The sequence below is a fragment of the Chlorocebus sabaeus genome, chromosome 5 (assembly GCF_047675955.1).
Source record: "Chlorocebus sabaeus isolate Y175 chromosome 5, mChlSab1.0.hap1, whole genome shotgun sequence".
NCBI lineage: Eukaryota > Metazoa > Chordata > Mammalia > Primates > Cercopithecidae > Chlorocebus > Chlorocebus sabaeus.
In genome coordinates, this window is record NC_132908.1 from 65,001,067 (window position 1) to 65,026,650 (window position 25,584).

At 49.3% G+C, this 25,584-nt stretch overlaps 2 protein-coding genes across 14 annotated transcripts in view; both read left to right on the forward strand.

Moving 5' to 3' along the window:
* DUS2 (dihydrouridine synthase 2) overlaps positions 1–13,066 on the forward strand; it is a 57,876-nt gene extending 44,810 nt beyond the window's left edge. For 9 of the 10 annotated variants that reach the window (XM_007993887.3, XM_073015502.1, XM_073015501.1 and 6 more), the window contains 7 exons: positions 3,254–3,340; positions 4,061–4,229; positions 7,738–7,859; positions 9,059–9,208; positions 10,331–10,418; positions 12,199–12,272; positions 12,509–13,066. In XM_007993887.3, the coding sequence (XP_007992078.1) occupies positions 3,254–3,340; positions 4,061–4,229; positions 7,738–7,859; positions 9,059–9,208; positions 10,331–10,418; positions 12,199–12,272; positions 12,509–12,746 (928 nt within the window). In that variant the 3' untranslated portion in view covers positions 12,747–13,066. Of the gene's footprint in view, positions 1–3,253; positions 3,341–4,060; positions 4,230–6,377; positions 6,491–7,737; positions 7,860–9,058; positions 9,209–10,330; positions 10,419–12,198; positions 12,273–12,508 lie in introns of those variants that run through there. The other variant, XM_073015504.1, reaches the window with a different exon arrangement.
* A 6,109-nt stretch (positions 13,067–19,175) lies between these two features.
* Positions 19,176–25,584, forward strand: part of NFATC3 (nuclear factor of activated T cells 3) — a 152,693-nt gene continuing 146,284 nt past the window's right edge. For 3 of the 4 annotated variants that reach the window (XM_007993862.3, XM_038007958.2, XM_007993863.3), the window contains exon 1: positions 19,177–19,580. In XM_007993862.3, coding sequence (XP_007992053.1) covers positions 19,478–19,580 — 103 coding nt within the window. In that variant the 5' untranslated portion in view covers positions 19,177–19,477. Of the gene's footprint in view, positions 19,581–25,584 lie in introns of all 4 variants that reach the window. The other variant, XM_007993866.3, reaches the window with a different exon arrangement.

Sequence of the window (25,584 nt, forward strand, 5' to 3'; positions counted from 1 at the left end):
GAGTCTTGAGGGCAGGCAGACCCTGAATGAGCTTGCATTTGCCTTTGTTTCATTTATGGAGCACCTATTGAGGGTAGGTACTGAGGTTTAGAGATGCAGAGAGACTAAGAAAGGAGAAACACCTCTACCATCAGGATGTGTAAATGCTAGAGATTGAGTGACTTGCTCAAAATCGTACCATGCAGCCAGTTCGTGGTGGAATTCTGACCCTCATGAGAAAATCTCATTTATTTCCTTCCTTCCTTCCTTCCTTCCTTCCTTCCTTCCTTCCTTCCTTCCTTCCTTCCTTCCTTCCCTCCCTCCCTCCCTCCTTCCCTCCTTCTCTCTTTCCTTCCTCTCCTTCCTCCCCTCCCATCTCCTCCCCTCTCCCCTCCCCTCTCCTCTCCCCTCTTCTCCTCTCCTTCTATCTCTTTGCCATTCTGTCACCCAGGCTGGAGTGCAATAGTGCAGTCTTGGCTCACTGCAATCTCCATCTCCCGGGTTCAAGTGATTCTCCTGCCTCAGCCTCCTGAGTAGCTAAGATTACAGGCATGCTCCACCATGCCCAGCTAATTTTTATATTTTTTAGTAGAGACGGGGTTTCACCACATTGGCCGGGCTGGTTTCGAACTCCTGATCTCAGGTGATCCACCCGCCTTGGCCTCCCAAAGTGCTGTGATTACAGGCATGAGCCTCTAGACCCAGCCTTATTTTCTTTCTATTATATTGAGCAATGACTTCTCCCGTGAATAATCCCAGACAAATTGCTTTGTTTATTTGTTTTTCATTGTTGTTGTTGTTTTTTGAGACAGTCTTGTTCTGTTACCCAGGCTGGAGTGAAGTGGCACAATCATAGCTCACTGCAGCCTCAAACTCCTGGGCTCAAGTGATCCTCCCGTCTCAGCCTCCTGAGTGGCTGAAACTATAGGCACATGCCACCACACCTGGCTAATTTTTTATTTTTTTGTTGTGACAGGATCTCCTTATGTTGCCCAGGCTGGTCTCAAACTCCTGGGCTTAAGTGATCCTCCTGCCTCAGCCCCTCAAAGTGCGGGGATTACAGGCATGAGCCACCACAACCAGCTTATTCTTTTAAAGTCTCTGCCTCTCTTGTCTGCATTTGTTGGACTGCCAGCTGTCACAATGACTAAACAATCCTTCTAGCTGTAGCTAATGTAATTGCTGAGAGCTGAGGTTCTGAAGGCCACCCTTGGCTTACAGTCACACTTGTTTTCTGTGTCCAGGATGTGCTGCTTTTGTACAGCATCTCAGGTCAGTAGACCTGGGCTAGGGGGACCTCTCTTCTCTGCGTGATGTTCCTTTGGGCTTGGGGTCTTATAGGAAGAGCTCAAGTTGTTGGTTGTGCTCTTACAACATTTTCAGAGAAGAGAACCCAGAACTCCTGTCATACAAAGCAGAGCAAAGCAGAGTTGCTTGGGTTGAAGCCAGGAGGGAGGAGTACACACTTGTACACATATGCTCCTTCCCAAGGCAGCAGGCTTTGGATTCAGACTCCCTGGTTTGAGATCTCGGCTCTGCTGCTTGATAACTGTATATCCTTGGGAAATCACTTAACCTTTCTGAGCACAACATTCCTTGTTTAGAAATTAAGATAATTTCTACTTTATAGGGTTGTCCCAAGGCTTTTATGAGATTGTGAATATAAATCCTTGGCACAGTGCGTGGCATGTAGTATTCTTTCTCTTTTTCTTTTGAGATGGAATCTTGCTCTGTTGCCCAGGCTGGCGTACAGTGGCGCGATCTCAGTTCACTGCAACCTTCGCCTCCAGGATTCAAGCAATTCTCCTGCCTCAGCCTCTTGAGTAGCTGGGATTATAGGTGCCTGCCATCATGCCTGGGTATTTTTTTTTTTTTTTTAATTTTTAGTAGAGATGGGGTTTCACCATGTTGGCCAGGCTAGTCTCAAACTCCTGACCTCAAGTGATCCATCCACCTTGGCCTCCCAAAGTGCAGGGATTACAGGCGTGAGCCACTGTGCCCAGCCAGTATTCTCTTAATAAAGGAAGCTATTATTTTTTACCAGTAGTTGGGAACACTCAGAAGACAGATTTGGGTGAGTTTGAAGAAGCCCTTTCTGACCATCAAAGTTGTTAAGATGGGCTAAAAGTGACTACTGGAGATGTCGGGAGACAGAGGTAGAGGCTAGGTTGACAAGGCCCTCTGAGGCCTGTGGCCCTTGACCCTTTTGTTGAAGAAGAGTATAGCAGAGGGGCCCAGGTGTGGTGGCTAATGCCTAGAATCCCAGCACTTTAGGAGGCCAAGGCAGGTGGATCACATGAGGTCAGGAGTTCAAGACCAGCCTGACCAACATGGTGAAACCCCGTTTCTACTAAAAAATACACAAAATTAGCCAGGTATGGTAGCTCATGCCTGTAATCCCAGCTACTTGGGAGGCTGAGGCAGGAGAATTGCCTGAACTCAGGAGGTGGAGATTGCATTGAGCTGAGGTTGCACCATTGCACTCCAACCTGGGCAACAAGAGCAAAACACTGTCTCAAAAAAAAAAAAAAAAAAAAAAAAAGAAGAACAAGAGTATAACAGAGGGGACATACTCAGACAAGAGCTGGACAAGGGCTATCTGGTCGACTGTCTTCTCTGCTTTGTCTCTGAGCACAGCTCAGGTCAGGCCTCACATCAGCAGCCCTAAAACTCATGCACAAGAACTTGCAGTTGACCTTGGAAGGAGGGGCCCCAGGTTGTGGTCCTGCCTCGCTTGTGCTGTGGTGTGACAACCATGGTCCGTGGCCTGCCCTGGGTGCGGGGCCTACCCTGTGTCAGGTGCCTCTCCCTAGGATCAGCTCTGCAACTTGGCTTTGGCATTGGCAGCTGTGTGGGAGTGGCCAGTCTGAGCAGCAGCAGCTGTTCCCAGTCCCTTGGAGAGGGCAGGACTGGGACAGTAGGGGCAGCACTCTTATGGCCCTGTCCCTCATCTCTGGCAGAGGCAAAGGGAAGGTAGGGAAAAGCAACATGACCTTGGGAGCTGGATCACCCACCTCGCCCCCCTGCAGCCAGGCTTTACCTGCAGGCCTCCAAGAGCTGGACTCAGCATGGATCTGTGCTGCCCCTGCCCCTCACAGTTCTTCTCCAGAGGGCAGGGAGAGCCATCCCCTGCCACCTGTCCTTGATGGCCACATGGCCACCTGACCTTCCTGAGGGTCAGTGGGGAGGACAGTAAGGTTTGGCTGAGGTAATCCTGTGAGTGGTGATGTGGCTTTTGGTGCTCAGCCCTCAGCCCCATCTTTCTATCTCCAAGGAAGCGGGAGGAGCGACCTCAGCATCCTGTCAGCTGTGAAGTCATCAAAGCCATTGCTGATACCCTCTCCATTCCTGTCATAGCCAAGTAAGCCTTCTTTCTTCATCATGTACTCTGTGTCCCACAGAGCTAAGGGCTGGGTGGTAGCCAGGCCCAGCCTTCCCTAGAGTGAAAAGTTTTAGGGGTGGCTTGGAAAGGGCAGGGCTTTCCACAAGACCCCAGACCCTGTTCCTTCTGCTGCCACCTGAGACCCTCCCCTCTGCATGCCTGTTTCTGGACTGAGGCTGCCGCCTGACTCCTGATGAAATGTATGGAGACAGAGCAGGGGGTCCTTGGAGCAGCAGGCTGCAGGGAGGGGAAAGTATGACCTAAGTGGGCCTCCTTCCCTCCTCTCGTGATCACCACAGTGTCTATTCCTCTTGCCAGGGTTTTGACTTAGCCCTCAGTGAACATGTAAGTGGCCCATTCAGCTTGGGGGTTTTCCTGTAGTCCCAATAGCCCAGTTATGGACCCATGTCTCCAGATGTGGGCTGGCTGTAGCCACTGTTTTAGATTAGGGGCAAGGAAAGTAAATTTCCTGTATTACCTATTAAGTGCCAGGCACTTTACATGTATTATCTTGGTTAGTGCTCCTAACTTCATAAGGGGATATGGATTCTAATATCCACTTTACTGAAGCTATGATAGCTGAAGGGACTTGGGCAAATTCACATTGTTAATCAGTGGCAGATCTGAAAGCTGACTTTTTCTGAAAATGCTGATAGGTTCCATGATGGGGACACCCCTAACCCTCCGATTGCTTTTTAGCGGAGGATCTCATGACCACATCCAATGCTATTCGGACATAGAGGACTTTCGACAAGCCACGGCAGCCTCTTCTGTGATGGTGGCCCGAGCAGCCATGTGGAACCCATCTATATTCCTCAAGGAGGGTCTGCGGCCCCTGGAGGAGGTCATGCAGAAATACATCAGATATGTACGTCTCTGTACTTTTTCGAAACAAGCATTTCTGTCTACCACACTCCTGCAGAGAGCACTTTGTGTGAGCCCCCAGCTGCCAGCAGTGCTTGCTGTTTCTCTCCTTTTCTTTTTAGCTCATGTAGTGTAGCTGCACTAGCTCACTGCTGTATTGGGTCTCCCAGCTGCAGTGCTAAGAGAGGATGCTGGGGGGCATGCCCCTACCATCTCCTAAAGCTTCCAGAGGTTTGCAGGTCATAGCAAGGACCTTCTAGATCCAGGATGCTGTTGGAACCCCAAACACATGATATATATCTTTCTTTTTCTCACATGCTGCACATACAGAGGCATATGCACATGGACTGTGGGTTCTACATCATCAAAGGCATATGTGCCTCTAGGTTGGCTCAGGAGCAGCCACAGCCAAGAGGAGCAATTGAGAAATTTCTCACCTGATTTGACTCATCAGTCAAAATCACTTCTAAAACTTTTCTATTGGCCGGGCGCGGTGGCTCAAGCCTGTAATCCCAGCACTTTGGGAGGCCGAGACGGGTGGATCACGAGGTCAGGAGATCGAGACCATCCTGGCTAACACGATGAAACCCCGTCTCTACTAAAAAATACAAAAAACTAGCCGGGCGATGTGGCGGACGCCTGTAGTCCCAGCTACTCGGGAGGCTGAGGCGGGAGAATGGCGTGAACCCGGGAGGCGGAGCTTGCAGTGAGCTGAGATCCGGCCACTGCACTCCAGCCTGGGCGACAGAGCGAGACTCCGTCTCAAAAAAAAAAAAAAAAAAAAAAAAAAACTTTTCTATTGCTGATTCCAGAATGCTTTAACCATAACCCTCGACTTAGGGAATAGCCTTTTTTTTTTTTTGAGATGGGGGTCTCGCTCTGTTGCGCAGGTGTGAGCATAGTGGCATAATCATGACTCACTGCAGTCTTGACCTCCTGGGCTCAAGTGATCCTCCTGCCTCAGCCTCCCAAGTAGCTGGGACTACAAGCATGTGCCACCACACTCAGCTAATTTTTTATTTTTTAAATAGAGGTGAAGTCTCCCTATGTTGCCCAGGCTGGGAATGGCCTTTTCTAAACCAGTTTCTTCTCATTGAGAGGTTGATGGTAGTGCCAAGGGCATATCCCTATAAAAGAAAATGAAGAGTTCACTTGCCTTATCTCTTTGGCACAACCTTGAAACTCTGCGGGACTCCGATCAGCTGCACGTGTCTACAGGGAGAGACAGTGAGTGGTCCTCAAATTCTTCAGTGAATTGGGTCTGAGCAGAGGGTTCAGTCCTTGCCCAGAGCAGAGTTCCATCCTCCTCTTCAGTTCTAGGGTTCATACCTGCCTAGGAGTACCTGTGGCTGCCATGGTATGTGAGTGTTTCCATGGCTGTGCAAACTGGGATGGTAAGATGCCCTGAGGTCTGTGTCCAGAGTGGGGCAGCCTTTGTCCTATTTCCTGTTCAATGATGCGGCCCTCACCCCCTGGTTCTGGTGTCCTGCTGGGCAAGTTGGTGACTACCACCTCTCCAATGGTCTGGGATAGCTCCATGGCAAGGGAGGGCTTGCCCCAGCCCAGGTCAGCTGTCTAGCTTTTTGGCCAGCTGGCAAGTCTGTGGCCAAGAAGACGTGCTGAACAGTGCTGAGCCTGCTCACTGGGTGAAAGGTGATGTTATCATTCCTGCTGAGCCATCCCTTGGCAGCTCCTCAAGAGGGTGTGCTATCACAGAGAAAGGGAGCAGCTTTCAAGCATAGGCAGGGCTGCTTCTGGTACAGCCAGGTGCCTTCTTTCCAGACAAGCTGAATCGAGGACTTGCCGCTAGCCGGGGCTCCCCAACTTCCCACTTTGTCCCGGGCGTGCCATGGCACTTTCCCAGGCACTGAAGTCATAGGCCCAGGTGGAGTTACTAGAGTAGCATAGGAGGTGGGGGATGGGAGGGTGTCCTGGAGGGCTGGGGAAGGCCACCTTCACCCACTACTGCTCTCCTGCTTTGCCCCCAGCCAGCCGGCTTCTACTGGGTATCCCTGGCAGTCATCTTGCCTCCCTGAGCCTTCATTTCATAGTCTGTGGAGTGATGGTAACAGTTGCGCCTCACACTTGTATAGATAAATGTAGTGATGAGTAACACATGTGAACTAAATGATGCTGTGTTTTACCCATGTAGGGGGAAGTTAGAGGCTATTCAAGATGTGGGAAGGGAAGGTGCCCATTCTGGTTAGAAGGAATAGAAGAACCTCAACCCCTTTCCCAGCACTGGACCTGCCATGCCAGAATTTGGTGTGTTTCCCCTCCCTGCCCTGGAAGATACTTGGCAGTAGGTCCTCTGTGGTGGCTGAAGCAGGAAGGGGTTTCCGCACTTCAAGACCTCAGTCAGGCTGTCCAGGAGAGTGTGTTTCTGACCGTGGGCCTTGGCTGTGACCCTCAAGCTTTGTATCACTAGCTGGAGGAGTAGATGACCAAGGTCAAAGTGGCTTTTTAATTTATTTTTTATTTTTATTTTAGATAGGGTCTCACTCTTGCCCAGACTGGAGTGCAGTGGCATGATCATAGCTCACTATAGCCACAACTCCTGGGTGCAAGCAATTGTCTTGCCTTAGCCTCCCTAGTAGCTATGGCTACAGGTGTGTGCCAACATGCCTGGCTAATTTTCTTTTATTTTTTATTTTTATTTTTTGAGACGGAGTTTTGCTGTTGTCGCCCAGGCTGGAGTGCAGTGGCACTATATTGGCTCACCGCAACCTCTGCCTCCAGGGTTCAAGCCATTCTCCTGCCTCAGCCTCCTGAGTAGCTGGGATTACAGGCACCCGCCACCACGCCTGGCTAATTTTGTATTTTTAGTAGAGATGGGGTTTCTCCATGTTGGTCTGGCTGGTCTCAAACTCCCAACCTCAGGTGATCTGCCTGCCTTGGCCTCCCAATATGCTGTGATTACAGGCCACTGTGCCCAGCCGATAATTTTCTTTTTTTTTTTTTTTGAGACAGAGTCTCGCTCTGTCGCCCAGGCTGGAGTGCAGTGGCTGGATCTCAGCCCACTGCAAGCTCTGCCTCCCGGGTTTACACCATTCTCCTCCCTCAGCCTCCTGAGTAGCTGGGACTACAGGCACCCGCCACCTCGCCTGGCTAGTTTTTTTTTTTTTTTTTTGTATTTTTATTAGTAGAGACGGGGTTTCACCGTGTTGGCCAGGATGGTTTCGATCTCCCGACCTCGTGATCTGCCCATCTCGGCCTCCCAAAGTGCTGGGATTACAGGCTTGAGCCACCGCGCCTGGCCAATTTTCTTTTTTAAATTTTTGTAGAGTTGAGTCTTATGTTGCCCAGGCTGCTCTTGAACTCCCAGCCTCAAGCAATCTTCCTACAGATGTGAGCCACTGCTCCTGGCCAGTGGTGGTTCTTCTTATGGGGGTCACATTGCCTTGCTGCACATACATCTCTAGTGCCTTCTTGGAGCCCCTTTCCCTGCCATTAGAACATAGCCCAGGCCTTAGAGCCTGCCTGGGCATCAGGCGAGTCATTTCTTCTCTCAGGCGGTGCAGTATGACAACCACTACACCAACACCAAGTACTGCTTGTGCCAGATGCTACGAGAACAGCTGGAGTCGCCCCAGGGAAGGTTGCTCCATGCTGCCCAGTCTTCCCGGGAAATTTGGTAAGAGGCACAATAAGATGTCCATCTGTCCTTGTACACATTGCCCAAGTTTGACTTTGAGCCCTAAGCTGACTCCACTAGGGGACCAGGGACACAGCTTCTGGATGTAGATGTAGAGGAGTGGAGTGATGGTATAGCTTTGCCTCCCAAGAGGGGATTCTTTGAAAGCTTTGAAACGTCCCATCCCTGGACGGATTAGCAGAGCTCTGGGAACTAGGGTACTAGGAGGATAGAGGAATGCAAAGGAAGGGGGTTTCCCATAAATGGGATGGTCACACGCGAGGCTACCAGGAACCAGTGTTCAGGAGAATTGGGCTGTAGCATGGAGCCTCTCCCTTGAGCCTGCACTCACCCCCATCACCCTGCAGTTTGAGAGACCACCTGTTGATTCTCTAGATCAGGCGCAGCTCTAGCTCAGATGGTTGACAGTTGAGGCCCTTCACAAGCTGGCCTAGCCACTGCCCCCACAGCTCCCTGTCTACCTGTCTGCTTCCAGACCTCCACACCTGTGCTTGTAATGGGTCCTCTGCCTGGAAGGCTCTCTTCTTCTCACATGAGCTATCTATAGCCTCCGTCTTTTATAGATGCCTTTCTGAACCACTTTTGCCATTGGGGATTTATCTTCATTTGAGTCTTCCGGCCCTCAAGATGTTTCCTAGAAGGGAAAAACTCTTGCCAGAGCCCTCCTCCCACCCTTGGCTTGTGGCATTGGTTCAGTCCCTACCCCACATAACTCTGTAGCTCTGGGTGGTGCCTCAGTGTCAGCTGAGACCCATGAATAACTGCCTGTGGCTGGGCGGGAAGTGGGGAACCACTTAGTGGTCAGGCCTCTGTCTCTTCCTCCCATGGGCCCATGTGCTTGATCAGCATTGGTCAACTCAGTCACGGCTGACTGGGGACACTATCTGTGTGCTCCCCCTCAGGAGAGAGGCTGCAGGTGGTGGGGCTGACCTTTACAACCTTTGCCAACCAGTCCAGCCTCCCTCCAGTGTCCATACTTGGGTTCGCATTCACTGTCCATCTTCCAGTCCAGGGTAATCCCAGGGCTGGGCAGGAGGTACATTCTGATGGCCAGGCCCCAGTGGTGTTTTGTTGTTTGTGGTAGAGGAGTTTCTCAGTGGTGGGGCCCTGGGGTCCTGCAGTACCCTGGATGCTGGCTCCGCTAAAGTGTTTGCCCTGGTCTTCTTCTTCCTCTTTAGTGAGGCCTTTGGCCTTGGTGCCTTCTATGAGGAGACCACACAGGAGCTGGATGCCCAGCGGGCCAAGCTGTCAGCCAGGACTTCAGAGGGGACAGGGGAGCCAGCTGAAGATACCTCTGGTGTCATTAAGATGGCTGTCAAGTTTGACCGGTAGGTCTCCAGCTTGGCCTCAGCTTGGGCTGGGGCCACCACCCTTGGGGTCCCAATGGGCCAGCAAATTGGCTGCTGTATGTAATGTCAAACATAGGGGCCACAGGTCTTCTTGGTTTGGAAACTCGTTCTAAATTTTCAGCATCCCATAGAAGGTGCTTTCAGGGAAGATAGTTCCTGAAAGGCTGTCCCAAGGGTGACTGAACTCTACTTTTTCCCTGACTTACCACCGCCTCCCACAACTCAGGGCAGGGGGGACTTGTCTCCTGTTCCTGAAAGTCTGTGCTTTTCCAAGGCCCTGAGAAGCTGGCTGCTTGCATGGAGCTCCTCAAACAACAGTAGGACCCTAGCCCTCATTTGGCTCTGCAGCCCTGCCCACACCCAGTGCCCCTCACCACCCCTGTGGTGCCCTCTCAAGCTGCTTACGCCTCAAATTGTGACTCAGCTTTGAATGGTGCCCTCCTCTGGGATCTGAGCCTTTCTCCATTCCCCCACGACCAGACAGGAGCCAGTGTTGTCTGGCAGAGGGGTGGAAGGGGGAGTGGTGGGGGGATAGATGTTGGGCAGTCAGATGCCAGGGAGAGTTCCAGTTGGGAAGTTGGAATATGACCCCTCCCACCCTGTCACCGTGTCACCCTGTCACAGGCTGACTCTGAAACCAGATTCCATGTGTCCATGGCTGCAGCAGATGATCTTGACACTTGGCAGGCGTAATCAGGGTGGGTGCTGAGCTAGATCCCCGAGACCATTGTCTGGCCACCTCCATTGCCCACCTCCACCCACTCCCTACTGATCTTGTCTTGAGTGGCAAGCTTCCTTCTTGGATGTTGAAGATTGTTTTTCCAGGCTGGACCCCAGAGTACTGGGAGTTCATTCCCCTTTCCCCTACAATTTCCTGAGCATGCCAAAATTCATCTTCCCTTTAGGGAGAACCCAGGTCCAAGCTGCTGGTGGGACAGGAATGGGAGCCTAGGGAAGCACGCACAGAAGCCTTAAGGCAGCAGCTCGGTGTCTCAGTTCCTCTCATTTCTGCAGCTCCTATCAGGAGCTGAGTAATGCCCTGGCTGAGGGAGGGAGTGGTGATGGTGGGCGAGGCCCAACTGCTTCCCTTCCTTTCCCCAGGAGAGCATACCCAGCCCAGATCACCCCCAAGATGTGCCTACTAGAGTGGTGCCGGAGGGAGAAGTTGGCACAGCCTGTGTATGAAACGGTGAGTTCCTGGCTGTGGCCTGCCCTGCAGCCAGCCATGGCACTCCCATGGTTTACACCCTCAACTCTAGACTGCCAGGCTGGAGCCTGGCCTTGCTCTCTGTAGGCATGGAGAAGCTGCTGGTGGCCCGGTCAGTTGCTGATAGCCCCTCCCCTCTTACAGTGGCCTGTTGTCCAATTCAGCCAGACATCTCTTTTTTTGGAAACAGAGTCTAATTTTTTTTTTTTTTTTTTCTTTTTTTTTTTTTTAGGGGTCTTGGCTGGGTGCCGTGGCTCACGCCTGTAATCCCAGCACTTTGGGAGGCTGAGGCAGGTGGATCATGAGGTCAGGAGTTCAAGACCAGCCTGGCCAAGATGGTGAAACCCTGTCTCTCCTAAAAATACAAAAAAATAGCTGAGCTGGGCGTGCTGGTGGGTGCCTATAATCCCAGCTACTTGGGAGGCTGAGGCAGAGAACTGCTTAAACCTGGGAGGCGGAGGTTGCCGTTAGCTGAGATCATGCTACTGCACTCCAGCCTGGGCGGCAGAGCGAGTCTGTCTCGAAAAAAAGAAACGGGGTCTTGCTTTGTTGCCCAGGCAGGCTGGTCTCAAACTCCTGTGTTCAAGTGGTCCTCCCTCCTCAGCCTCCCAAAGTGCTGGGATTATGTCATGAGCCTTTAAAAAAAATTTTTATTTAATTATTATTATTCTTCTTTATTTATTTTTTTTGAGATGGAGTCTCACTCTGTTTTTTTTTCTGGAGAGTCTCACTCTGTTGCCTAGGCTGGAGTGCAGTGGCATGATCTTGGCTCACTGCAACCTCCACCTCCAGGTTCAAGTGATTCTCCTGCCTCAGCCCCCTGAGTAGCTGGGATTACAGGTGCACACCAGCACGCCTGGCTAACTTTTTTGTATTTTTAGTAGAGATGGGGTTTCGCCATGTTGACCAGGCTGGTCTCGAACTCCTGACCTCAGATGATCCACCCACCTCAGCCTCCCAAAGTGCTAGGATTACAGGCGTGAGCCACAACGCCTGGCCCAGACATGTTTTTGGATGAGGCCTCAGCCAATGGGGCACAGAATTGGGCTCCAGATGTGGTGCCCCTGGGGTGGAAACCATGAGATAGGCTTGCTTCACTTCCTTTGGTCCTTGTGGCCATGCCTTCCTTACGCTGTTCTGCCTCATCTGGACTGGTCTTCTGGCCTCGAGGCTTATACCTTCTGGGGGTTGTGTCTGTGTCCCCACCCTGCCGCCCACCCCCAGCACAGTGACTTTTCCAAAACAAATCTAACTTCTGTCTCCTCAAGTCAGAGGCTCCCCAGTGTCTGAAGGATCAAGCCAGCACCTCAGCATAGAGCGTGAGACCCTTCCACGTGCCTCGCTCCTTGCAGTTTCATCCCTGCAGCTCTTTGCTCCAGCCAGTCACCTGGTCCCTCTTCCAGGTGTGCCTTCTCTGCTCCTAGCTTATCCCTTCTCACCCTTTTGGCATCTGGTGACTCCTCATTTTGGGGACCTGGCCTATCCAGATGTCAGCAGGAGGCTCCATAGCCATGTGCAGCTAAGGGCTCTGCTGGGCTTTGCTTAGGTCCATGACAGCTCCAGACACTTGAGGTCATCGTGTATTTGTGCATCTGCCTTTCTCTATTGGGCACTTCTGCTTGGGAGGAGCATGTGATACAGGCAGCCTTCATTTGACTTAGGCTGGAAATACTCCCTTTTATCTGCCTTTGATTTGACCCCAGCAGGTTGGCCTACAGGGCTCATTTATCTGGCCATGTGTTTCCTTTTCTCTTTGTACCAGGTTCAACGCCCTCTAGATCGCCTGTTCTCCTCTATTGTCACCGTTGCTGAACAAAAGTATCAATCTACCTTGTGGTAAGTTTCCTCATCATAGGAGAGGAGGCTTGGGGTGAGGAGGAGAGTGGGCATTCTGCCCATGCATCCAGCATTATCATGTCCTAGGAAGGTTGGGTAGATGGTGTGTGTGGGCAGTGGCATCCCTGGATAGTGACCCCTTACTCAGTTTTGTCAGAATCTGCCAAGGGTGTGTAGAGTCAGGCCTCACAGCCCTGCACCCTGCCCACCCACCTTATTGTCCTCTGTCTGCCCAGGGACAAGTCCAAGAAACTGGCGGAGCAGGCTGCAGCCATCGTCTGTCTGCGGAGCCAGGGCCTCCCTGAGGGTCGGCTGGGTGAGGAGAGCCCTTCCTTGCACAAGCGAAAGAGGGAGGCTCCTGACCAAGACCCTGGGGGCCCCAGAGCTCAGGAGCTAGCACAACCTGGGGAGCTGTGCAAGAAGCCCTTTGTGGCCTTAGGAAGTGGTGAAGAGAGCCCTCTGGAAGGCTGGTGACTACTCTTCCTGCCCTAGTCACCCCCTCCATGGGCCTGGTGCTAAGGTGGCTGTGGATGCCACAGCATGAACCAGATGCTGGTCTTGCCTGGCAGGAGTTAGATGTCCTGGCAGGGGCCATCAGCCTAGAGCATGGACCAGGGGCCACCCAAGGGTGGATCCTGGCCCCTTTGGTGGATCTGAGTGACAGGGTCAAATTCTCTTTGCAAACAGGAGCTTTTCAGGTGGTACCTCCCCAACCTGACATTGGTACTGTGCAATAAAGACACCCCCTACCCTCACCCATGGCTGGCTGCTTCAGCCTTGGGCATCTTCATAAATGGGCTTGTGTCCTGGCATGATTATTCTACTCCCACCCTCTGTGCACCAATCTAAAGCTTGGTGGCTGAGACTGGACCAAGCCTCAGTCTTTCTCATGAGTAGAGCTAGAGATTCCCAAAGTGAATCTCCTGCCCATCTCTGTGGTTCTGGTAGAGGTGGGGAATGGGGTATCACTGGACTTGGGCCAAGTTAGAAAGGCCCAAGAAGCCCATTTTACTGATGGTATACCTGCCGCACTGGACATCAATTGTCTGTTCTGATGAGAGGTGATATGAAATCTGGAAGAAGGACTAGGGTAACTGGTACCCCAGTAAGGGACTAGTCCAGTGGGGTGGGGACTGTTGGTCTGATCCCCGGAGTCTCCTTCAAGCCTGACAGCTGCCTGGAGCCTCAGACCTGATGAAGTTCCTGCTCTGGGCAGTGGGGCACTGGAGGCGGCTGATGACAGCAATTTGGGGCCCTTATGTTTGGCAGATCACACCACACAGTCCCTCCCGTCCCCCGCCTTCCTCATCCCACTTGGGGCGGAAGGAAGTGGCAGATTCTCTTTAATTTCCTCCTGGCAGTGAGAAGCAAACAAACGGCTACCGCATCTCATGGGGCCTCCCCCGCTTACTGGGAGGGGCGTTCTGACCAAAGGTCCCTGCCCTGTCCTGCCCCCGCTTCCTCAGCTGTAAACATGCTGCTTCTCCTACGTTTTTCCAGGCTCTTTTGGGGTGGTGGGGCGGGGAGGATTCCCTTCTGGGTCAAAGCTGTATTTCCCACATCTCCCCTGTGTCAGAGCCTCACTGTTTTGTGGCAACTTTAACACAGGGTCAGGCACCTGTGCCAGCCAGCAGCCCCTGGCCCTGCTGGCCTCTGAGTCTAGGGTTTGGTGGGTGAGGCCTCTGTCTCAGTTCCAGCACTGCCCTCCTCCCCCCTGCCACCCACATTTGCTTTTCTGTATGCAGATAAGGATACCGCACTACCCACTGCCTCCCAGAGCCCATTGCTCTTTGACCTTGGGCAACTCACTGCTAGTCCTCTCTGTCCTGAGGGCCCTCCTCTTAGAGGGGATCAACTGTCCTCTGCCTGTGTGAGGCTGGCTGGAGGACAATAGGCTGGCCCTTTGATAGGACTCTGTGGCTAATGGGGTCACTCCATGCCAGGCTGCCCTAACTGACTTCCCAGACCAGTGCTCCCAGAGAAAGGGCTCTACTCAGGAGAAAGACTGAGGCTTGGTCCAGTCTCAGCCACCAAGCTTTAGGCACAATTTCTGATTTTTCTTCTTTTTGTTTTTTTTTTAAATTGAGATAGGGTCTTGCTATGTTGGCCAGGTTGATCTTGAACCCTTGGCCTCGAGCAATCCTCCCACTTCGCCCTCCCAAAGTGCTGGGATTACAGGCATGAGCTACTGCACCTGGCCTACTTCTGATTTTTCGTACTAAAAACAATCTCAATCAAAATGCCTCTTTTGGCTGGGCATGGTGGCTCACACTGTAATCCTAGCACTTTGGGAGTCCGAGGTGGGCAGATCACTTGAGCTCAGGAGTTCAAGACTAGCCTGCTGGGCAATGTGCCAAAACCCTGTCTACAAAAAATATAAAAATTAGCTGGGTGTGGCCGGGTGCGGTGGCTCACGCCTGTAATCCTAGCACTGTGGGTGGCCGAGATGGGGGGGATCACGAGGTCAGGAGATCGAGACCATCCTGGCTAACACGGTGAAACCCCGTCTCTACTAAAAATACAAAAAATTAGCCGGGCATGGTGGCGGGCACCTGTAGTCCCAGGTACTTGGGAGACTGAGGCAGGAGAATGGCATGAACCTGGGAGGTGGACCTTGCAGTAAGCCAAGATCACCTCACTGCACTCCAGTCTGGGTGACAAAGCGAGACTCCGTCTCAAAAAAAAAAAAGTCAGGTGTGGTGGCATGTGCCTACAGTCCTAGCTATCAGGAGGCTGAGGTGGGTGGATCACTTGAGCCCAGGAGGTTGAAGCTGCAGTGAGCTGTGATGGCACCACTGTGTTTCAGCCTAGGCGACAGAGCAAGACCCTGTCTCAAAAAACAACAACAAAAAACAAAAATGTCCCCTTTGCCTTTTCTTATACTCCAACTGGAACTGGTTAGACAGAGGCTGCAGTGGTCCCCTACCCCACTAAGTCACTGAGTCCTAAGATCTACCTTCCAGTGGGACTGGGCTTTGATCTCAGGCCACTTCTGCCACCAGTATGGAAGCCTGGGGAAGCCCCTCCGCTGGCAGGGTCAGGTTCATTTCTGGGCTCTATGTAGGTCTGCTATTAAGATAGAGGCTGGAATGTGGGGCCTTTGAGGGACCTGGGAAGCACTGGGGAGAGGATCCTTCACAGGGGAGGAAGGTGGGGCGGGTCTAGTATATATTCTGTGACTGAGGATGTGGCAGAGATCCTGGTTGAATACGTTGGTCCTCAAATGATCTCACTTTAGCACACCTCAGTGTTGCCTTTCCTGGTCTCAAAGTGACCTGCCCAAGGATGGGACTGACGGGCGCAGTTAGGCCTGAAAGCTCTGCCCATTGTTCTCACCATGTCCACCTTAAACTAGGCCACTTAGATTCCCAAACCTCTCCCTGGGCTAGTAGCCACAGCACAACATCCATCCATTCCAGCCAGCCTGATTGAGGATTTCCCCTTAGCTCATCACATTTGGGGGACAAATGGTTTTGGTATGAGCATGAGAGGAAGGGATGAGTAAGGCTGGAGAGAGTGGCCGGTCTCTCAAAGGCCACAGCAGGAAGACTGGGCTGTGTGCAAAGAATCTCTTCTACCTGCAGTTCCAGACACTTGGGTCCTTCCAGGTGTTACTCTGCTCAGAACTCTTCCATGGGTCTCTTAAGTCTGCTCTCTGGACCAAGTCCAAACTCCTCAGCCTAGCATTTGAGGACAAAGTGCTGACCCTGTCTTCTCAGCACCCTGTGCTGACTTCAGCAACTAACTTTCTGAGGTTGTAGTTGGCTGGTCTTATCCTCTCCTCCCAGATTGGGAGCTGCTCAAGGGCAGTCCTTGTGTCCCCTGTGGCTACCTTGGCATGGGTCTGGGGAGCAGGCACAGAAGAATCAAACAAGAGCTTGGGACAAGGGGGATGTTTGGCATGGAGAGGAAGGACTTTTCTAAACTCTGAATTTCCTCAGAGGCTCCTGTTTTGCCTAATGGGGAACAAGGGACTGGGGTAGGCTAAACTGTGTCATCCCATGGCTTAGAGGGCACTGAAGAACTTCAACAATGGGTGCTTAGGGCCAGTCCTGTGACAGCTGATAATAAAGATGGCTTTCCCTAATTCCCAGTCTTGGGTGGCATTCATACAGGAGAGAGTGGTTGCACAGTGACCCACATAGCCCTTGTCCACCCTGGGGTTCCACCTGCTGCGCTGGTCCTGTGGGCCTCCTGGTCTCACAGGGCTCCCAGAGGGCTGGAGCTGGGCCCAGATGACCTGCAGGAGCTTTGGAACTGCCTGAGGAAGAGCTCATGGGGGGACGTCCTGGCCCTAGCTGGGGCAAAGGCTGAAAGAGTATGTACATATCGGTGTGTGTGGTCAGGCCCCTTCACAGGCTGCAGAGTTCCCAGCCATTGCTGACTTTCTTACACACATGGTGACTCCCTTCCTGCAGTTGGTGCCCATCCATGTCCCAGCCCTCACCATTCCTTGGTAGCTTCTCAGTTTACCCCAGATCAGAAACCCTCCCTGCAATGTAACCTGTTCTAAGTGTTCTCCAGGTGCTCAGTGACTGGGAACATAGATGCATAGCTGAGCATTTGATGCGTGGTTGAATTTTTCAAGCCATCTACAGCTTCTCTGTGGTCCCTTCCCAGTGGAGGGGCTGACCAGCCCAAGGTCTCCCTCCTGCCTGCCATCTGGTCTGACTATGGCTGATCCCATGGTTTAGGTGAAGTCATGTCTGAAAGGACTTCAGATGAGCTGGCCAAGCCTCTGGGACCTTATACTGTATCAGGATCCTGGTATATGTGGTACAAATAGGTGGACCAGCAGCCTGCCTGAGGCAGACGGCTCCAGAGCTGATGTTGCATTTGGGCCCCAAGTTCCACACTGAGGCCCTCAAGGTTGGAGATTTGCAGGACAGGTTACCAGGAAGGATATTCCACCCATCTGATGCCAGTTGTTCCCTCTCCTTGACCACTGTTATCTTCTTCCTCTAACTTCATTCACCCCTGTCCCAGTTGAATCCAGTGATCCATCCAGAATTCTGACCATGTAAATCCCCTGCTCTAAGTCCTTCCACTGCTCCCTACTGCCGTCAGGATAAAGTCCAGACACTTGGCAGTGGCCTGCAGCATTCTGCCCACTCATCCAGCCCCACCTTTGGCTTCCGCCCACTGCAGGTACTTTCTGGTCATCAAATCTTTGGAAATCTGTTCTCTGCCTGGAATGAAACTTGCTCACTTCTTGCCTGTCACTCCAGTTCCTACTAACCCCTGTCAAGGCCCTGCAGCCAGCGGGCTTATGAACTGTCTCTGAGCTCCTGGCACAACCCTCATTTCTTTGCACAGTAGTTATAGATTTGCTGGTCCCTTCTCCCCTACCCCTGAAGGGAGACTTAATTTATCTCTGAATCCCCAGGAACAGCACAGGTACCGGTACAGAACACTGGGCAGAAATGAACCAATACAAGATGAACGTCTTGGATGCTCTGGACATTCCCTGTCTTCCTGACCCAACGTCTAGTTTGGCTCCCTCTAGGGCTCCCTGGTAGCTCAAGTGTCTGTCCAGACATTGAGATCTCTGCAAGGAGCTTCCCTTTACTCTCTCTTCCCACTGGCTTTTGTGGGCGGTGTGGAATGTGCCGTAGGCCTTGTGAGAGCGGCATTTCTTTTTTTTCTTTTCTCTCTCTCTTTTTTTTTTTTTTTTTTTTTACAACCTATTGTATCCTCTGAGAGGGCAGCATTTCTTGGACGCACCTGTCCCCAAGCCTCAGACACAGCCCTGGGTTTCTCCAGCAACGCACATCTAGGGATGCTATACCCTGTGGGCCCTGTGCCCGGGGCACGGAGCTAGGGGAAGCGGTCACCCCACTTCTCTCACCTCCCCGTCCACCTTGTGCCTCAGCGGAGCCCTAGGTAAACAAGTCAGGCTCCCAGTCCCCAAGGACGGCCTTCATCCCAGACCCCAGGAGGAGGCGTCTTGGGCCATCTCGGGAAGGCTAGCTTGCTCGAGAGGGGCAGATCACGAAAACGGTTCTTTAGGCAGTGTCACTTCCTCTCCACTGCCAGACACCCAATTTGGGCGGCTTCATCCCTCCCGCTTTCATGGATATGCACCAGGACACAGAGATCACAGAGCTGTGATTGGTACGAGCTCACAACTGGCTCCCCCGCTCAATCTACTCAACTTCCAGCAAGGGACAGGCCCTGCCCATTGGGCTTCGCCGAGGCCTCAAAACGCGCACGCTGTCTAGGGAGCAGCTGCGGGGGCCCGCTAGCAGGGACAAAGGCGCAGCCACCGGAGCGCAGGCTCCGCCCCGCAGAGGGTGGGCCTGCGGCGACCGCGAGCTCAGAGTCCGGACTTGTCGTGCAACCTGCCTCCTTCGGTTTCGCCCCAACCTAGCTGGACACTAGGTCCGGTCCTCGCCCTCTGGAGACTCAGCCATTAAAGTTGAGGTGTGGGGGGGATGAGGATGTGGGCGGCGTCCAGGTAACCCTGCGGGGCCCTAATGCCTTCCCTAAAGCCAGCCATCAGGAGTAACACGATGCGCACCCACATCACCGAACCCAGAACCTCAGTGCTTCGGCACCCCTTCTTGAACATGAGCTCCGCCCAATGAGGAAAAAGGTCTTCTCCATTGGCCGGTGGTGGTCCCCTATCCAATTAGAGAGGCTATCGGCCTTCTCTCGTCTAATTTAGAAGGAATCGCCGAGGGAATGCAGACCAAACTACAACTCCCGAGAAATAACTGGGCTCTTCGGCGCTGGGTGTTCACGTGACTTCCTTCTCGCGGAGACCGAGTTACGCGATAGGCCTGTGAGGGGGCGGGACCCGGCGCCAGTTCGCCGCGCTAGTAGCCAATGGGCAGCCAGGTCGGACGGGCACGCGTAGGGGGCGGGGCCGGGCGCGCGGCAGGGCGCGAGAGCGCGCCCGCGGCGGCGGTGGCGGAGACTGTGGGGGGGCGGGGAATATTGGCTAAGGCGACAGTGGAGGCTTAGGCACCGGTGGCGGGCGGCTGCGGCTCCTGGTGCTGCTCGGCGCGTGGCCAGCTTTCTAGCTTGGAACGGAACGCTCGGCGTCCCGGGCCCCGCCCGGAAAGTTTGCCGTGGAGTCGCGACCTTTTGGCCCGCGCGGCCCGGCATGAAGCGGCGTTAAGGAGCTGCTGCCGCCGCTTGCCGCCGCCGCCGCCGCCGCCACCGCTGCCTGAGGAAGAGCCGCAGCACTCTGGGCCACGCCGATGACTACTGCAAACTGTGGCGCCCACGACGAGCTTGACTTCAAACTCGTCTTTGGCGAGGACGGGGCGCTGGCGCCGCCGCCCCCGGGCTCGCGGCCTGCAGGTGGGTGCCGGGCCAGGCGGGACCGTGGAGCGACCCCGCTTCTCGCTCCCTCCCTGTTCCCTTGGATGACCGGAGACCGATAACCCCTTGTGTGTGCGCGCGCGCGCGTGTGTGTGTGGTGAGTTAAAAACGGATTTAAATCGCTGAGGAGGCGTGTGGGTCGCTGCGACGTGGAAGTGGTGGCGGGCTTGGCTGGAAGCAAACTAGTGGGGAACTCGACTCCGGGACGATCGGGGTTTGGAGGCCCAGGGTCCGGGCTGCTGCCCAAGTGGCGTCTGGTTGTTGCTGCTTTGCCAATGTGTTGCAAGGAAAATGTTGTCCCTGTGAATTGTTAGCGCACTGGGTTTTTCATCTATTCTAGATCGTTTCTTGAAATGTGCGTTTGAAAGATGCTTATTTTTCAACGGTAGGACCCCTCTGAAAATCACGCACATGTTTCTTTAAATCTACTTTGCTAGGAGAGTAATGCTTTTGAGTTAACGTCCACTCGTGCAAGTTTATGACCCACAGTTAATTCGAAGTGTAACTGTAACGGGACTTTTCTGGAGACTCGATTTCCTTACTTGAATAAAATGTTCCGGAAGATTTTTTTTTTTTTTAATCGCGAGTTGCTTTTTTCATAATTTTCCTGGAAAGTTCTAGAAGTCGATTTTTATTTAAAGAAAAACCTCTCCTTGGAAGATATTTTAAAGGAAATCTTGAATTGGGCAAGCTGGGCACCATAATGCTTGCAGGTCAGACCAATCAGGAAATAGAAACAGGATGACTGGGGACTTAGAGGTCTTTTGTGACCTGGTTTGGAATACTGTGGTTCATTAAGTTCAGTTTCCCTGTTACATATGCATACGAACTTCACAAAGGAAATGGGTAAGATATTTTTTCTTGTCTGGTGTGAGGTGAATTTCTTAATGTTCATATTGATGTTCAATAGACTTCTGTAGAGTTGCATTGAAAAACATACCTGAACGTGAGGCATGAGGATTCTCTAGGCGGTACTTATTTTATTGTTCCTTTTAGTCTTAATATGCTAGATGTCTTTTTCACTGTAGTACATAATTTATAATAGTTATGTGTTGGCTGCGTTTATTTTCAATTCCGTTCACATAATTTGAGCACCTATTACGTTGAACCACTCTTACGGACCTTGTTTTGTTATGATGATGATGCAGAGGACTGAGGCTCCTTAAGGAGTTTGGGAAGTAGTTGGAGGAGACACATAGTCCAAGTAATAACTGTGCTACTAGGAAATCTGTGAATGGTGATGCATTTTGTAGTAGAGGAAGAAACAAGAAAAGTGGCGTTTGTGAAGAGTGTAGCATTGAATTGTACCTAGATTATCGGGACTTGAAAGAAAAACAGCTTGAGTATTTTTATTGTAAAAGAGAGAAACAGTTGATGATGTCAGCAAACTTCTATTGGGCACAAACTTGATTAGAGCACATTATATACAAATATATGATCAATAAGGGTGTTAACCAAACATATGAATAATAAAGTAATTGAGTGACTACATAAGAATTGTATATACAACCAAAATATTGAATAACATTTCAAAGCTATGAAAAAAATTTTAATGATCTTTGTCATACACAAAAGCCATTTTGCTATTAAAATAGGTCTAAAAGGAGTTATCTGTAACTTGATTTATAACTGAAATTTCCAAAGGTAAACATCCGCAGTTTTATTTGTGACAAAAAGTCCACTTTAAAATATTTTTAGCGGTAATTTTTTTAAAGTTTTTTTTTTAATATTAAGGCAAAATACGTATGAAAAAACAAACCTTCTTAAAGTGAACAATTTACTGCATTCAGTGTTGTGCAGCTACTGCTTCTGTCTACTTCTAAAACATTTTATTCATCCAAAAGAAAACTCAGTATCCATTAAACAGTTGCCCCATATTTTCCCTTCCCTCCTCCCAGTCCCTAGCAGCCACCAGTCTGGGATCTGTCTCTATGGTACCTCTTCTGGATATTTTATGTAAATAGGGTAATATAATATGTGACCTTTTGTGTCTGACTACCTCATTCCTTTCTGTGGCTGAATAATATTCTATCGTGTGTGTGTGTGTGTGTGTGTATAAAGGAACACAATTTGTTCACCAATTGATGGACATTTGGGCTTTTTCTACCTTTTGGCTATTGTGAATAGTGCTGCTATGAACACATAGCAATTAATTTTGAAATTCTGTTGAGGATGTGTTATATATTCACAGCTAAGTTTTCAGAATTATTTGTTCACAGAATAAGTTTTCATTTTACTAAGCATAATTATGAGTATGTAGTTTGAAGGAACAAAGTGGATTCACTGAAATGATTTTAGGATAATATATGCAGTAATGTGGAAAAGAAGAATAAAATTGTTGGTAGAATTCAGATCCTTGCTGGGTTGTATCAGTGTGTTTGCTGAACTCATTTTTGGATTCTCTTCCTAACTGGAATGGAAGTTCCTTGAGGTCAGATATAGTGTCTGTATCTTTTTCAGTTATATTATCAGTGCCTACACAGTTCTTTTACATATATTATATATATATATATATATATATATATATATATATGTATTTTTTTTTTTCTTTTTTGAGGCAGGGTCTCGCCCTGTCACCCAGGCTGGAGTGCAGTGGCGTGATTTCAGCTTACTGCAGCCTAGACTTCCGGGATTCAAGTGATTCTCCCGCCTCTGTCTTCCGAGTAGTTGGTACTGCAGTCGTGTGCCACCACACCTGGCTACCTTTTGTGTTTTTAGTAGAGATAGAGTTTCACCATGTTGGCTAGGCTGGTCTCAAACTCCTGACCTCAAGTGATCCTCTTGCCTCAGCCTCCCAAAGTGGTGGAATTACAGGCATGAGCCCTGACACCCGGCCCAATATATATATTTTTAAATAGAGACAGAGGTCTCACTATCTTGCCCAGGCTAGTCTGGAACTCCAGCCTCCCAAAATGCTGGGATTACAGGTGTGAGCCACTGCACACAGTCCCAATATTTTGTTAAATAAGTGAATAAATAACACCTAAGTTCTGAATCATTGCTCACTGCTTTTTCGTGGTAAAGGAAATTGATGAGAGTTGTTTCAGTTCTTTGGCTTTTATTGATGAGTTCCATAAATTACATCTTGGTAATTTGGGGCTGCAGTGGTTTTACATCTCTAAAGGTTTGGAAGTACTTGTATCACAACTAAATTTCCATACAGTGAAAAGATTTTTGAAAAATAGTGAGGTGACTGGATAGAGAGTGAGGACAGGGCAAGGGATGATTTTAGTGAATGTCCTAAGTAAGCTTGGTAAAGTGCAAATTAGATGATGTGAGATGGACTTAATAATGCTTGATAATGTTGTATGTTGTATACATTTGTGACTGAAGACTGACTTTTTAAGACTGTTGTTTGCAGAGGTATTTTGAGATTTTTTTTCCATTAAAGAAAATTTAAGACCCTAGAGTCTTTAGCTTGCTTTCTTTTTTTTTTTTCAGACAGTCACATTTAGCAGTGGGGAGTTGTATACCAACTTTAGTGACACTAATGTTAATACATTCTAATTACTCACTACCATCAGACCAGCCTACCTTGTTTTTTTTAAAATATAAGATGACAGTGCTGTCTCTGATTTCTCCAGTTAAAAATGAACTAAACTATTTTTTTAAACATTCTTTTACTTAATATCTAACTCTAAATAGATGATATACCTCAGCAGTAAATAGGAAATTTAAAATAGGCACATGTTTAATGTATTCCATTAACATTATTTGCCATTATAAAGGGCAGCCTCTGGTACTCTGTTTTAGTGTAGTGATTGTTTATCTCTAAGTTTGATGTTATAATAATCTGTACTTTGCAAATTCAGAGTTTCATTCTCAGGGTTCTTTACTAAATATTGACTTTCTAGTCCTGAATGAGAGTTACTGGAAGGAATGTGCTATATACTATGTGTAGTATCTTATCTACTGCTGTTTTTTCAAAGGGGAGAAATATCTTAGCTACAATATGTATTTTTGTGAGAGGTTTACTCGATGATAAGATATGTGTAATTTTTTCAGATATTCCTTTAATATACAACTTTTTCATATGGCAAGTTGAGGAACTTTTCCTAGAAATTGCCCTAGAATTTAATCAACAATGTTTTTACTTTGCTTAGTGCTTGGAGATCTGATCCAGTTTACTGTCTCTTAGATAATTTTATTTTCTCACTTTTCAGTGTTTATTGATCATTTGTAGTCAAGGTTATTGTTTTATCTTGTGTAAATGAGATAATGTATTTAAAGCACTTAGCACAGTCCTGCCTATTTAAGTGGTGGTAACTAAAATTTTTTTAAACACACGCACACACACTCCCCGCTAACATTTCTCTTTTTTTTGAGATGGAGTCTTGCTCTGTCACCCAGGCTGGAGTGCAGTGGTGCAATCTTGGCTCACTGCAAGCTCCGCCTCCAGGGTTCACGCCATTCTCCTGCCTCAGCCTCCCCAGCAGCTGGGACAACAGGCGAATGCCACCACACCTGGCTACCTTTTTTTTTTTGTATTTTTAGTAGAGACGGGGTTTCACCGTGTTAGCCAGGATAGTCTCGATCTCCTGACCTCGTGATCCGCTTGCCTCCGCCTCTCAAAGTGTTGGGATTACAGGCGTGAGCCACCGCGCCCGGCCAACATTTCTTTAAACACACACACACACACGCGCGCGCGCGCACGCACACACATACACAAATAGGCTAGTTTTTACTTCCTTCTCTTTCCTAGACCTTTCTCCACATGCTAAATTAAAACATTGAGAGACAGTAGGGCATTTACAAACCGTAGCAGTTTAAAAAGAAGAAAAAAAGAGATTAGAGCAGATGAGAGATTCAGCAATTTAAACCTTACATGAGTTAGAATATTTGGTCTTAAGACATTTTTATCTGTTTAATTCCAGTCTTTTAAATGTTACTTACCTCTTATATTTTATCAAATACTGAAAGTAATACACTTTTAATTATATTTTTCCACTTTCTTGAATTAAGTTCTTAGTACAGTGTGAAAGTTGGTTGATTTGCTGAACATTTAAGTATAGAATTGGATATTTAAATCAGTATGAAAAGGAGGAAGTTGCTTGGTTTCTTGTAGAAATTTAATGGTGTGTTTGTACAGCCCATTAGGTACTGTGAAGGAGGTTTTGGATGCTGCTTAGTAGCTTTATTTTCATACCTTAGGTCAGCATTTTCTGTAGTGAGAATATGTATTAGACGACTGAGTCGATGGTAAATATTTTAACATTTCATTTGGAAGAATAATACTCTGTTTCTTTGACACATTTCCTGATGTGTCAAAGATGCTTCTGGAGGTAACTGGCAGAATTTTGTGGTCTAGATTAGTGAAAAAATGTGTTTGAGCAAGTATGGGGAAAAATCGAGGAAAAAATTTCATTGTCATGTTTTTGTTAAAAACGTTCATCATTGCAAGAGCTGTTCCTGTACTTTCTTAGGTGTTCCTATTTGCCAATCCAGAAAGGATATTTTGGCATATATTCTTAACTATTAGAAGTAATACTGTAGTAGTTTTATTAGGTGATATAAAAGTTAAAACTTGGGTATTATATACATAGCCAAGAAGTTGTGGGGGTTAAGTAAGGCCTGTATTTTAAGCGTTCAAGACAATAATTTAGAGTAAGCTATAGAATCAACTTATAATAATGACTTGCCTTTCTTTGGCAACCAGTAAACTTTGCCTAAAATTGTATTTGTTTTTATCGAAGGCATAGTCCAAATTCTGCTTTTGAGGTTTACTCTATGTTTATTTTTTAAATGAAATGGAATCATAAGGACATTTTTGGTGAGAAAATGTAGTATTACTTTTTCTTCAGAGAAAGTCATAAATAGTGATATATAAAATGGGGACCTTTTAAGAGAAGTTAATGAGTTGTGTCACTGATTTCCCTCTCCGTATTGCTAGCTGAGTAGTAGATGGTTCAGTGTGGTAATGTTTTCTTTTAAATAAGAGGTGAGGTTTAAGAAGCCATAATATAGTGAAGAAGGCAGTCACATT